At 41.5% G+C, this 14315-nt stretch overlaps 2 protein-coding genes across 2 annotated transcripts in view; one reads left to right on the forward strand and one right to left on the reverse strand.

Annotated features, from left to right (window-relative positions):
- Nucleotides 1-521: 521 nt before the first annotated feature.
- Nucleotides 522-2156, reverse strand: LOC131381106 (basic proline-rich protein-like). The gene is made up of 2 exons (XM_058427203.1): nt 1615-2156; nt 522-1507 (listed from the first exon to the last, which is right to left on the reverse strand). Exons 1-2 carry the CDS (start codon nt 2154-2156, stop codon nt 1405-1407), a joined length of 645 nt encoding a protein of 214 aa, XP_058283186.1. The 3' UTR covers nt 522-1404.
- FSIP1 (fibrous sheath interacting protein 1) overlaps nt 1813-14315 on the forward strand; it is a 155554-nt gene continuing 143051 nt past the window's right edge. The window contains exons 1-2 of the mRNA XM_058427928.1: nt 1813-1950; nt 9268-9400. Coding sequence (XP_058283911.1) covers nt 9275-9400 — 126 coding nt within the window. The 5' untranslated portion in view covers nt 1813-1950; nt 9268-9274. The remainder of the gene's footprint in view (nt 1951-9267; nt 9401-14315) is intronic.

Genomic DNA, 14315 nt, shown 5'->3' on the forward strand with positions numbered 1-14315 from the left:
CAAATACCGGAAAACACAGAGAACATTATAGAGTAGTATTCAAATAATAGATCTCCTAGCAGGGTTAACTGTACTACCCAGAATCATGGGTTGGAAACTGCCAATTTAAGGATTTACTTTGAATCCAAAACTCGTTACTTTTTTGAACACTGCTCACAGAATTTGTATAAAGTATACAATGAGTATCAACCTATTTGTATTTTATTTGCAAGAATGACTCACTGCCAGCAGCACACAGGGCCAGGAACATACACTTACATGGCACCAATTACAAATAAGACTGACTGATGAGATTGTGGCCATGTCTTTCTCAAGTGCTTCTGTCCTGGTTCCTGAAAATGTTGACCTCAACATCGAAATAAGCATTTCCTGCGCTGGTTTTCAACTTGACATTGGTGAATTTCTTCAGTAACATCTCTAGGTTGGCTGCTAAGTTTTAATTCTCATAGGAGAATTAGGATACTTTCTCCTATTTTCTTCATTTTGCAACTTTTTTTCTTTTGAGATTTGGAAAGCCACATAAATTCCCTGAGAAATGCTGGGAAAAAATCCCTGCACAGAAACACTTAACAATGAGGACAGTGGGGCTGGAACCAGGTTTACCAGGGGAAAGCAGTAGGTAGGAGTGGAGGTCAGAGAGCCAACAGAAAGCCTTATCATTTAGAGATGATGTCAGTATGGACCTGAATGGAAGCACTGAAGTTGTGACAAATGTTTGGATTCTGGATATATTTTGAATGCTGAGCTGATAGGACAAATTGATTGTAGAGTGACAGAGGAAGAAGAATTGAGGACGACTCCAAGGTTTTTGGTCTAGGCATGGCAGGCTGAAATTACCATTTGCTGAGATGGATAGAAAGTGGGTGGGGGACTCTGGAGAAGTTGTTTTTTCCCGTGTGAAGTTTGAGATGCTTACACATCTAAGTGGATATGCCAAATAGGCAGTCAGGTAAAGGAGTCTGGAGTTCAGGGAAGTCTGGGCTGGTGATAAGATGCAGGATGCAGGAGCATAGGGATGGCATTTATAGCCAGGTTTTTATACCCAGCACTGGCCTAGACTGCAGCTGTGTTCTTTCAGCAACTCAACCTATGACCATTTGCTTCGCTGAAAAAACCACATCGTACCTAGTTAAAACAATGAGGACAAAGGGGCTCTGAATGTGAAAATACCCTGTAAACGGTAATTTGCTGTTCAGACTGGAAATCAGGAGAAATCTGATGGCACTGGAGGTGAGGAAAATCAGTTTGTGGACGTAGGGAAATAATTTGCGTGCACTGAGAATTAAGAGAAACTACGAAATGAAAGAAGGTGCAAAAAGCAATTGTAACTTTTTGGACTGTAGCCGAATCTGTGCAAAACTCATATTTAAAAAATTTCCATAGCACCCCAAATTTACTAGAGCTTCACATACATGGTCTTTCTGAGCTGCACAAGTCTTGTGAGAAGGGAATTATCATTGTTCCCATTTTACGGAGGAGGAAACTGTGCTCGGAGAAGATAACTGACCTGTAAGGCATCACAGCAATATGAGGGACAGAGATACATACACAAGCATCCAGACGTCCCCGTTCCGAATCCAGCCTAAAGACGAACAAATCGCTCCCAACCCCCACCGTCGGCAGCGAAGACGGAAAGACACAGCCCGGCAGTCCCAGCTCGCAGGGCTCCAGCACCCGCCGGCCCCGGTCCCATTTCCGGATGGTACCGCCCTTTCCCCTATCGCGAGACCGGAAGCGTCGCGCATCTGGTTGCCAGGGAAACAGCGGTCCCAGAGGCAGGAGGGATCTGGACCGGCGGCTTCTTCCACCACCAGAGAGGCTGCGGTGGCGGGAGAGACCCCTCTCCTCTGGGGGGAAGTGACTGGCGCGGCGAGTGTCGGCGGCGCGCTTCTGCGGCCATCTGCGCCCTGACTGACCGCAGCCAGTTCCTCGAGGAGGCCCGGCGGGAAGGTGAGGGGCAGCGCGGATGAGGGCGGAGCTCGGTCGCGGGGCGGTGCGCCGAGGAGTGGGCGGGGCGGAGTTGCGTCGGGCTGCTCGGCCCGTAGATGGACTGTCAGGGAGAGCGGACAGGGCCAATGAGAGGGCGGGGGCGGGCTCATTGGGGGCGGGGCCCCAGGGACGTCTTCCTCCGCGGGGGTTGTTTCTCCAGGAATCATCTAACATTAGGACCTGTAACCAAGGCTCCCACTTTCCCGAGATCTAGATCTTCCCACCAGGATCTAGACGTGATCACCAGCCATTTAAACTAGACTGTAAACGGCAAAGGATGCAAATAGGCATTTCACAGGAAAAATAAAAAGATGCAAACAGCAAACAATTGATTAGAGACTCAGCTTTTCTCGTGAAGAAATGTAAACCAAATTAACAGATACCTCTTACACCTGTCAGACTGGAGAAGCTGAAGCAGCTTTGACATAACCAGATGGGCCCCAGGCCAGTGTAGGGGAAGTAGTGTAATTTGGTGCAGCCTTTTTGGAGTACAATTTGGCAAACTACCAAAATTTGAAACATAAGTGTTCTTTGACTCAGCAATTCTAATTTATTTTATGGATGTATGAACATAACTAAAGAAAGATTGGCACAAAGATATTAACTTAAAATTGAGGTATAACTTACTTATGGTAAGCCTCACCCATTTAGTCTACAGTTCAATGAGTTTTGATAAATGCATACAGTTATGTAATTACCAACTACCGCAATCAGAATACGGAAGTTTCATCATGAACCCAAAATTCCCTAGTGCTCTTTGTAGTTAACCCCTCCCCTGGCCCCATCCTTGGCAACCACTTCTTAGTTTTTTTGTTCCTGTAATTTTGCCTTTTCCAGAATGTCATATTGATGGAAGCAAACACCCTGTGGCCTTTTGAATCAGGCTTCTTTCAGCTTAGCATCATGCAGTTGCTATTCATTCATGTTCTGTGTATCTGTTGTTTGTTCCTTTATGTTGCTGAGTAATAGTGAGAGGTGAAGCCAGTTGGGCTTCTGAGTCTAGTGGGGACTTGGAGAACTTTTCCGTCTAGCTAAAGGATTGTAAACACACCAATGAGCCCTTTGTGTCTAGCTAAAGGATTGTAAACACACCAGTCAGCGCTCTGTGTCTAGCTAACGGTTTGTAAACGCACCAATCAGCACTCTGTAAAAATGCACCAATCAGCGCTCTGTGTCTCGCTAAAGGTTTGTAAACACACCTATCAGCACTCCCTAAAAATGGACCAATCAGCTCTCTGTAAAATGAACCAATCAGCTCTCTGTAAAATGGGCCAATCAGCTCTCTGTAAAATGGACCAATCAGCAGGATGTGGGCGGGGCCTAATAAGGGAATAAATGCTGGCTACCTGACCTAGCAGTGGTAACCCACTCGGGTCCCCTTACCCATTGTGGATGCTTTGTTCTTTTGCTCTTTGCAATAAGTTTTGCTGCTGCTCACTCTGGGTCTGCACTACCTTTATGAGCTATAACACTCACCTGAAGGTCTGCAGCTTCACTCCTGAAGCCAGTGAGACCAAGAACCCAGTGGGAGGAAGGAACAACTCTGGACGTGTCACTTTTAAGAGCTGTAACACTCACTGCGAAGGTCTGCAGATTCACTCCTGAAGCCAGCGAGACCATGAACCCACCTGGAGGAATGAACAACTCTGGATGCGCCATTTTTAGGAACGAACAACTCCGGACACGCCATCTTTAAGAGCTGTAACACTCACTGCGAAAAGTCTTGGCTTTACTCCTGAAGTCAGCAAGACCACAAAATCACCAGAAGGAAGAAACTCTGGACACATCTGAACATATGAAGGAACAAACTCCAGATACACTATCTTTAAGAACTGTAACACTCACCGGCAGGGTCCGTGGCTTCATTCTTGAAGTCAGTGAGACCAAGAACCCTCGGGAAGGAACCAGTTCCAGACACAATAGTCCATTGTATGGATGTACAGTAGTATATTTATCCATTTCCTACTTGAGGCACATTCAGATGGGTTCTTTCCAGTTGTTGGCTGTTACTAATGAAGCTGGTATAAATACTCATGTACAGGTTTTTTTTTGTGTGTGAATAAGTTTTCATTTCTTGGGGAAATATGAATGAGATTGTGGAGTCATATGGTAAGTATATGTTTATAAGAAACTGCCAAGCAGTTTTGAAAAGTGATGATTTTGCATTGTCATTGGCAATATGAATGTTACAGTTGCTCTCCAACTTTGTCAGCACTTGCTATTGTCAGTTTTCTAAAAAATTTTTGTCATTTGAATAGGTGTGTAGTGGTATCTCATTGTGATTTTTATTTATTTTTTTGATGACTATCTTTTCATGTGCTCTTTTGCCATCCATACATCATCTTGGGTGATGTGTGTGTCCAAATCCTGCTTTCTTGTTATTGAGTCTTGATACTTGTTTATATATTCTGGATATGAGTCCTTTGTCAGATATGTGTTTTGCAAATACTTGCTCCTAGTCTTTAGGTTTTGTTTTCCTTGTCTTAACATCTTTTGAAGAGTACAAGTTTTAAATTTTGATGCCTTCCAATTTATCATTTTCTTTTATGAATCATGCCTTTGATGTTGTATCTAAGAAATTTTTGCCTAACTCACAGTTGCATGTATTTTTTTTTTTTTTTCGAGATGGAGTCTCACTCTGTCGCCCAGGCTGGAGTGCAGTGACGCAATCTTGGCTCACTGCAAGCTCCGCCTCCTGGGTTCACTCCATTCTCCTGCCTCAGCCTCTCCGAGTAGCTGGGACTACAGGCGCCCGCCACCACTCCCGGCTAATTTTTTTGTATTTTTTTTAGTAGAGACGAGGTTTCACCGTGGTCTTGATCTCGTGACCTCGTGATCTGCCCGCCTCGGCCTCCCAAAGTGCTGGGATTACAAGCGTGAGCCACCGCGCCCGGCCTTGCATGTATTTTTTAGAAATTTTATAGTTTTGGCCGGGCATGGTGGCTCACCCTTATAATCCCAGCACTTTGAGAGGCTGAGGCAGGCAGATCACTTGAGGTCAGGGGTTCGAGACCAGTCTGGCCAACACGGTGAAACCCCGTCTTTACTACAAATACAATAACAACAACAAAAAGAACATTTTATAGTCTTAAGTTTTACTTTAGGTCTGTGATACATTTTGAGCAAGTTTTAGAATTGCTTTTAATAGCAAATATTCTATACACAACTTAAGTGAACTGATTAAAACAGTGCTACATCTATGGGATATTACGCTGTTGTTTGAAAGCATGACGTATATCTATAAATGGTGATATAGGAAAATATATAAAATAGATTTTTTTTTTTTTGAAACAGAGTCTCGCTCTGTCACCCAGGCTGGAGTGCAGTGGCGTGATCTTGGCTCACTGCAATCTCCGCCTCCCGGGTTCACGCCATTCTCCTGCCTCAGCCTCCCGAGTAGCTGGGACTACAGGCGCCCGCCACCACGCCCGGCTAATTTTTTGTATTTTTTAGTAGAGACGGGGTTTCGCTGTGTTAGCCAGGATGGTCTCCATCTCCTGACCTCGTGATCCGTCCGCCTTGGCCTCCCAAAGTGCTGGGATTACAGGCGTGAGCCCCCGCGCCTGGCCAAAATAGATTGTTAATTGTGAAAAAGCAAGTTGCAAAGCACCATGCCATTTGTGTGTGTGTTTGCGTTAGGGAGGAGTCGATGAGTATAAAGGATAGAAGGTTTGCATATGCCTTAAAAAAATGAGACTTGGAAGTCTCTGTTAACACTAATTCTTGGGGTAAGCCGAATTTTGACTTAAAACATTTTTAATATTCACCTGTATTGTTTTTTTCTGCATGGGCAAGTATTTCTTACAGAATACACAAATATATAAAGTAAAAAACTAACCATACATAAATAGTTTTTAGACATAAAAATAATGAAAATAGTCCCATTTTTTAAAGGCTTGCTACTCATAATGACTAAACAGAGGAGGATTCATTTTCTTTTGATTGTTTTATTCATCTCAAAATACCAAATTATAGCAGCTATATGTCCCCATTTTGGCTTTAAATCATCTGTGTTGATTGCATTTCTCACAAGCCAGTATGAAAAACTTTAAATTAATCTTGTTTGAAATGAATGTTACAAAAAGTTGGCACTTGTTACAATTTAGGTTCTGGTCATATATCTAATCTATCTATTTTATCAAGTATCATGAATTAAATACGATTCTCTTTTGAAGTGTTTTAATGTCATAAGAAAATGCTCATTATGTAGTGGTGAGAAACACATTAGTCCAATTTTGTTGAAAAAGACATAGAGTAAAAATGGGAAAGAGATGTACCAATAGTGTTTAGCTCAGGGTGGTGGTATGTTGGGTGATTTTTATTTATTTTCAAATCCCTTTTAGTACATTCTAGAGATCTTTCTATAATAAATGAATTCTTTAGTTATAAATACAAGATATAGTTAATAGAAAAACAGAAAATACAGATAAGCAAGGGGACAAGAACATCCAGAAACCCACCAATCCAGAACCCCCTACCCTTACTTCCTTGATGTGTCATCATCTTTCAGGTCCCTTTGTGTATATTCCTTTAATTAGAGAAATTGGACTTTTTAAAGCAGGATTATTGACAATTTGTATGTCTTTCTTTCTCTATTTTTTTTTGATATGTGCATTTCTGTTTAAAATCTTTACCCAGTTTTCTATTAGAATGTTCCTACTGACTGGTAAGAGCTCTAAATATGTGAATATATTAACCTTTTGTATCTCATCTTTGTTGCATTTATTTCCCCAGTTTCTCAGGTTCCTTTTAATTTCACTTAGAGTTTTTTTTTCATGTTTGAGACTCAAGAGCATTAACTATTATGTAGCTACATCTGTTAGTCTTTTCCTTTTTGATTTATACTCTTAGTATCATGCTTACTAAGTCATTAATTCCATAATTGTGAAATTTATCTTTACGTTTATGTTTATAAATTTATCTTTATGTTCCTTCCAGTCTGTTGGAGATTTCATATTTTTTATTACTTATAAAATTAGTTTTTACTTTTATTAAAGTATTATGTTTAACTATTGTTTGGCTTTATCAATCTCTGGACAGTCTCTGATTTCCTATGGTAACAGATTACATTTCTGATACTACTCGCTTCCTTTTGTGCACTCCTCACGAACACTCAATGTAATTAAGGCATAATACTTGGTTAAATCAACATTCAATGCTTACGTAATTATAACTATTTACATATTGTTTGATTGCATTTTTCTTGTACAATGCTTTATTTTTCTTGTGGAATTTCTATGTGGCAGTTGCAATTTCTTCTCAAATGCTTAAATACATCTATAAGATCCAATTTTAATACCCTTTACCCATACCTTTTTCTAGATGGCCAAATTCATAAGATAGTCTGTTATTGCGTCCCCACCTACCTCAGGAACTGCGTTTTATTTAATTTATTATTTTCAGGAGTGAACCTAATAGAACAGACCTATTTCTAAAGCAGAATGAAAGATTTGTGGAGCCGTTTAGCTGATCCAGGTCATTGTTGGTTGCCTGTGCCTCTGCCTTTATTGACATGTATTATGCGGCTCTGCGCATGCTTCCATCTCATTGCTCCCTCTGCAAGCTGTAATAAGTCTCCCTTGACAGGCTGCTTAGGGCGTTTACAAGACATTTGGCCTTTTGGTGAGTTACGCTTTTTGGTTGTGATGTGAGGGGCCAGGGTGATTCATCATCCCACAATAATAATGTCAGTGCTTTCCTGAGTGAGCCCAAACTCTTTTGCAGAGTTTGAATAATGTTGAGATCAATGCTTTTTTCATTTGCTGAGATGGGAAGAGCTGACCTCCTGGTCTCTTAAACACAAGCTTTGACACATTGAATGGTTGGAAGCCAAGCCGTAACATCGCTCTGTGTACCTAGGTGAAGCCTCAGGTTGTTTATATTTGTGCTTTCTCCTGTGTCCACAGCTTCTCTGGACTCTGCCTCTGCTGTTCAAAAAGCAGAAGAAAGATGAGTCATTTTGTAGGATAAGAAAAGGACATTGTTGGGTAGAGGCAATTGCCTTTTTCATTTTGTTATGGTTTAATGTATAATTGATAGGAATTTAGGAAAGGATTTGTTGGAAGACACCCATTCACATGTAAAGCCGAATATGAGAGGGCAAAAGCTGGAATTACCCTCTTTCTTCCATTTGACTCAGCATGCATGTTGCCCCAGTGTCACAGGACAGATCTGGAATGGTCTTGATCAGCTACACGGTTTGGAAGGATCAATGTGCCTGCATCACTCACTGTGTCTCTTTAGCTTATCTTGCTTCTGGAAATAGCACTAGACATAAAGCAGCCAGGGTGGTGAGAGGCGTGTGGATAATATCACGTGAAAAATAGTTAAATAGATTGGTAATGTGTAGCCAGATAATGAAAATCTATCCTCTAATAAAGGAAGTAGGTTTTGTTCTCTTGCTTCAGAGGGCAGAAATAGAATTACGGGTTTTAGAAGGGGAGGGTTGATAAAATGAGAGCAGTGCCCTGGAGATAGGTACTCCATGAAAATGCATCCCCATGGGGGAGAGGAGAAATCAGAGCTGAGAGGGAACAAGGCTAAACTAGAGTGGGCAAGGCTAGAAAAAAGAAGGCAAAACCAAAAGAAAGCAGCAGGGGGACTTTGGGAGGCCGAGGCGGGCGGATCACCTGAGGTCAGGTGTTTGACACCAACTTGGCCAACATGGCGAAACCCCGTCTCTACTAAAAAAAAAAAAATACTATAATTAGCTGGGCGTGGTGGCGGGCTCCTGTAATCTCAGCTACTTGGGAGGCTGAGGCAGGGAGAATTGCTTGAACGTGGGAGGCAGAGGTTGCAGGGAGCCAAGATTGCACCACTGCACTCCAGCCTGGGTGACAGAGTGAGACTCATTTTCAAAAAAAAAAAAAAAAAAAGTAAGTAGCAGGAGGGCCTTAGCAAATCATTAAGATGAAGTGGATCTTGCTTGAGAGACAGAGGTGCCCCTGAGTGTTCCCTTGGGGAAGACCAGGGACACGTAAATGTTTTTTCCTGGAGGCCCAGGAAGCAACCGAGATGGCATTCACTTCTGTGTTCTCTTTTAGCCATATTCAGTATCTAACATCCTGGGCAGTATATTTTATCCATACTGTGGCATAAGATTGAACAATCCATGTACACAAGATGTCTTTTGGTGAAGCTGGGGAACCCTTAAGTGTGACTTCAGTAGCAACATAATCTTTAAAACAAAGCCTCTGAGTAATTGGATATTAATACTAACTAATGAAAGATTTAAATATCCAAGTCGCTTGGTATTAAATATTTTATTTGTTGTTCCAGGATTTCAATGGATATTATAAAGGGAAACCTAGATGGAATTTCAAAACCAGCTTCAAATTCAAGAATACGCCCTGGGAGCAGAAGTTCACATGCTTGTTTGGAGGTGCTCTCAACAGAACCAGGATCCTTCAAGGTAATTTACTGTTTAGAAAAGATTTAAACTCTTTTCCCCAGCCTCTCAGCGGTTGATGAAACTAAGGTTGTTATTAACATCCCATTTAAAATTTTCTCCTTAGATGATGTGTTTGGGGAGCACTTGCAGATTTCTTGGGGTTTTTTTTTTTTTTTTTTTTTTTGAGCGGAGTCTCGCTCTTTCACCCAGGCTGGAGTGCAGTGGTGCGATCTCGGCTCACTGCAAGCTCCGCCTCCCGGGTTCATGCCATTCTCCTGCCTCAGCCTCTCCGAGTAGCTGGGACTACAGGCACCCGCCACCACGCCCGGCTAATTTTTTTGTATTTTTAGTAGAGACGGGGTTTCATCGTGGTCTCGATCTCCTGACCTCGTGATCCGCCCGCCTCGGCCTCCCAAAGTGCTGGGATTACAAGCGTGAGCCACCGCGCCCGGCCTGATTTCTTGGGTTTTAATCTAGATTAACATGAAAAAACTCTACTCCATTCCTTCCCTCCCTCCCTCCCTCTCTCTACTCCCTCCAATCCTCTCCTCCCACCCTCCCGCCTTCCTTTTTTTCCTTTCTTTTTTTGGAGTGTGGTTTATTTCTCTACACTGTACTTTGTTAAAACTTGTGCATTGACTCTTTTTTTCTTTATAAGGAAGTTTTGTATTCCAACATCTAATATACCACCATTGGCTTTTACTAAAAACACTTACTTAAAAAGATTCAGTATTTTAAAAAAATGGTTTGGTAAAGGCCATGTGATGTATATTTGGGGTAGGTATATTGTATTAGTCCTTTCTCACATTACTGTAAAAGAACTACCTGAGACTGGGTAATTTATAAGGAAAGGAGGTTTGCATGGTTCCACAGGCTGTACAGGAAGCATGGCTGGGGAGGCCTCAGGAAACTTAAAATCATGGCGGAAGGTGAAGGGGAAGCTGGCACATCCTACATGGCTGGAGCAGGAGAGAGAGTGAAGGAGGAGGTGCTACACACTTTCAAACAACCAAATTTCGTGAGAACGCTGTCACAAGAACAGCAATGATTCAGTCACCTACCGCCAGGCCCCTCCTCCAACACTGGGAATTACAATTCGACATGGGATTTGGGTGGGGACACAGAGCCAAACCATATTATATATTATCTGGCTGTGACCTTATTTTTTTTTTCTTTAGCCATCCCTTTTTTTCTTTAAAATATCTAGACTTCTAGACTTGATTTTTTTACTTAAAGCATTATTAGTTTTCCCATTTATTTTTTAAGGTTTTAGGAAATGAATAATTTGAACATTATAATGAAAAATTTTGGCAAGTTAATGAATTCATACTCATTTTTTTTTTATTTGTAGACTAGATTCTGCATTATGGAACTCTTAGAGTTCTGTCTGTCATGATGTGGTTCAGGAATAGCATTCTATGTATTTCAAGCAGAAAGGGATTGAATACAAGAGTTAAAGCCTGGACAACATTGTGAGACCCTAAGTCTACAAAAAATTTAAAGAATTAGCAGGACATGGTGGCACATGCCTGTAGTCCCAGCTACTCGGGAGGCTGAGGCAAGAAGATAGCTTGATTTCAGGAGTTCAAGGCTGCAGTGAGCTATGATTGTGCCACTGCACTGCAGCCTGGGTGACAGAGTGAGACTGTGTTCCCCCTCCACCTCCCCCACTGCAAAAAAGAGTTTAGTTCCTCAAAATCAACGGAAGACCTCAAAATCTACAGGCGACCACCAGCAAGAAAGGGAGTTGAGGGAGGGGCTTTCCCTGGATTATGGGTTCTCAGGTCACGCCACCAGAGCTGTAATCCAGAGATCAGAAAGTTGCTGCTGCTGCTTCCACCACTGCCACAAGTCCCTCAGAACCACAAAGCTGGTGACTAGACATGCAGAGATGGCTGCCTTTGATATTTTTCTGCCAGCTTCCTATCAGGAACTTAGGACGATGCTTCTACCTCACGTCTGCTTTCTAAATCTTGTGCAGGTTCATCTAATTGGATTATCCTAACATACATCCAGAACCCTAGCTGTAAGTGACTTTGTACAAAATACAGTTTTGTTTCATCTAGTCCTGCATCATTACTATGTGGTGTGTTAACTCTTACAGCTTTGTAATAATTACTGATACCTGATAGTGGCTCTTCCATATTATTTTTTTTCAGGACTGTCTTAACTATCCTTGGCTTTTTGCTCTTCTTATGTATTTTTTTTTTTTTTTTTTTTTGAGTCTTGCTCTTTTGCCCAGCCTGGAATGCAATGGTGTGATCTTGGCTCACTACAACCTCTGCCTCCTGGGTTCAAGTGATTTTCCTGTCTCAGCCTCCCGAATAGCCAGGGCTACAGGCACACACGAATAGGCACACCTAATTTTTCTATTTTTAGTAGATATGGGGTTTCATCGTATTGGCCAGGCTAGTCTTGAACTCCTGACCTCAGGCGATCCACATGCCTCGGCCTCCCAAAGTGCTGGGATTACAGGCATGAGCCACCACGTCTGGCCTATATGTGCTTTACGTCAGTTTTTTAAGTTCTGAAAAATCCGGTTGGGGTTTTGATTGAAATTGCTTTGACTTTACAGATTAATTTGGGGAGAATTTCTAACTTTGTGATATTAAATCTTCTCATGTATTAATATTGTATCTCAATTGATCTATTAACTTTTAATCGTTAGTTAAAAATATTCACATACAATAAAATTCACTTTTTGGTGTATAGTTCTATGAGTTTTGGCAGATAGATTAAGTGATATAACTACCATTCCAATCAAGATATGGAACAATTTGTTCCGTCATCCCTGAAAACATTTTTTCATTCTATTCCTTTGCAGATAATCCCATGTCACCCTTAATCCCTTACAATTACTAATCTATTCCCCTTCTCTTTTCTTTTTCCTTTTCCAGAAGGTTGTATAAATGGAATCATACAGTATGTAGCTTTTCACTCTGGCTTTTATCTCCTAGCATACATAATACATTTGAGATTCATCCATGTTAATATATGTGGCTAATTTCCTTTTTAAAAAAATTTAAGTAGAGACAGGGGTCTCATTATGTTGTCCAGGTTGCAAATTTTAGAGTAGCGTAGAATCAGTATTCCTGCTTATTTATTTCTGGGTGACAATTTTTTTAAGCAGCAACTTCATGATATTGATACTTATACATATTTTAATACACAGATTACTATTACTTCATTCAAGACTTATTAAAAGGAGAATATCAGTGATCATGTAAACTCAGATTTTATTTGAACCTGCTAAGCTACAGGTTAAACTCTAGAATATTTATTAGCCAATCTGGACTTTGACACTTATATTGAAAGCAAAGTTTTCAAAGTTGTGATTTGTGTTAATCAAGTTCATAGAAAGTCAGTAAAGTTCACCTTAGATTGGGGAAGAAAGCTACAAATATATTGTTTGCTGACTGCTGATTGCAAATCATTCAGCGTCTAGAAAACCTTACATATTGTTTGATTAATAAATCTTGGTGTGCTAGTTAGTTTTATTGCTCAGATTTGTCTTTTATTAAATTTTTACCAAAGGTTTTCTTCACAGCATAAAATGAGCTTAAAATATTAGTGTTTTAGTGACATGTATTTAGTGATAATATATTTCTCATTCTAAAAATTTTGGCTTGTTTTTGCTTATGCATTTTTTTAAAGAGCCAATAGTTGTATTTTGTGTAAAAATCCCATGGGTTTCAAGTAGGAATCTAAATACTAGTAAGGGGTTTCATGAGGTATTTGCGTTTCCTGTGATTAACATAAAGGTATGGAATGGGGGAAGTGGAGCCATGAGAAATGGAGGTGGGGCTGGGCACGGTGGCTCATGCCTGTAACCCCAGCACTGTGGGAGGCCGAAGTGGGCAGATCACTTGAGCCCAGGAGTTTGAGACCAGCCTGGCCAACATGGTGAAACCCCGTCTCTACTAAAAATACAAAAATTAGCTGGGTGTGGTGATGGGCGCCTGTAATCCCAGCTACTCGGGAGGCTGAGGCAGGAGAATTGCTTGAACCCGGGAGATGGAGGCTGCAGTGAGCTGAGATCACACCACTGCACTCCAGCCTGGGCGACAGAGTGAGACACTACCTCAAAAAATAAAAATAGGCTGGGCACGGTGGCTCATATGTGTAATCTCAGCACTTTGGGAGGCCAGGGAGGGTGGATTGCTTGAGCCCAGGAGTTTGAGACCAGCCTAGGCAATATGGTGAAATCCCATTTCTATTAAAAAATACAAAAATTAGCTGGATGTGGTGGCATGCACCTGTGGTTCCAGCTAGTCAGGTAGGCTGAGGTGGGAGGATAGCTTGAGCCCAGGAGGTCGAGGCTGCAGTGAGCTGTGATCACACCACTGCACTCCAACCTTTGCAACACAGTGAGACCCTGTCCAAATGTATATATATTTATATAGAGATGGGATGTGATGTTAAGAATGAGGAAGAGAGAAAAATCATGCATATAGGCCACAGAGCAGAAGAGCAAGGGGGTTAGGAATGGAGAGACCAGTGGGCAATGGGTTGGGGAAGACAGTTGGTAGCTAGTGGGGTGGGAAACTACGGGAAAATTTGTGTAATTTGCCTAGTTCTTCAGCTTCACCTTTGTACCTCATTACCTTCTGCTCTTTCTAAGTTAAGGTCATATGAGATGATGGATGTGAAAGGTCTTGGGGTACCCTGAAGTGTGCTATCCATCTAGTCATATTTTGTGTATTCTTTATTCCCCCATGTGAAACCCAGCCACAGAGGAAGGTCTGCTAAGTTCATTTACACCAATATAAATGACAGACAGAACTTGTGTGACTTCTCCCAGAAATGTTAGCATTTTCACAGGACAGAAGGCCTTAAGGATTAACTGCATATTGTGGAATTACAGGCTTTTTCTGGCATTTGGCAGAAATATGTTTTTGAACAGGGAACCCTGTTTAACCACCTCCCAGATTACGCA

This window comes from Hylobates moloch, unplaced genomic scaffold (genome assembly GCF_009828535.3).
Source record: "Hylobates moloch isolate HMO894 unplaced genomic scaffold, HMol_V3 SCAFFOLD_14, whole genome shotgun sequence".
NCBI lineage: Eukaryota > Metazoa > Chordata > Mammalia > Primates > Hylobatidae > Hylobates > Hylobates moloch.

What these genes read in the sequence shown, in the direction of transcription:
- LOC131381106 (XM_058427203.1), bottom strand. Translation starts at nt 2,156, where the DNA reads ATGATTCCTGGAGAAACAACCCCCGCGGAGGAAGACGTCCCTGGGGCC. An exon ending in TTCCGTCTTCGCTGCCGACG is followed by an intron (nt 1,508 to 1,614) that starts GTGGGGGTTGGG and finishes GATGCCTTACAG; the next exon opens with GTCAGTTATCTTCTCCGAGC.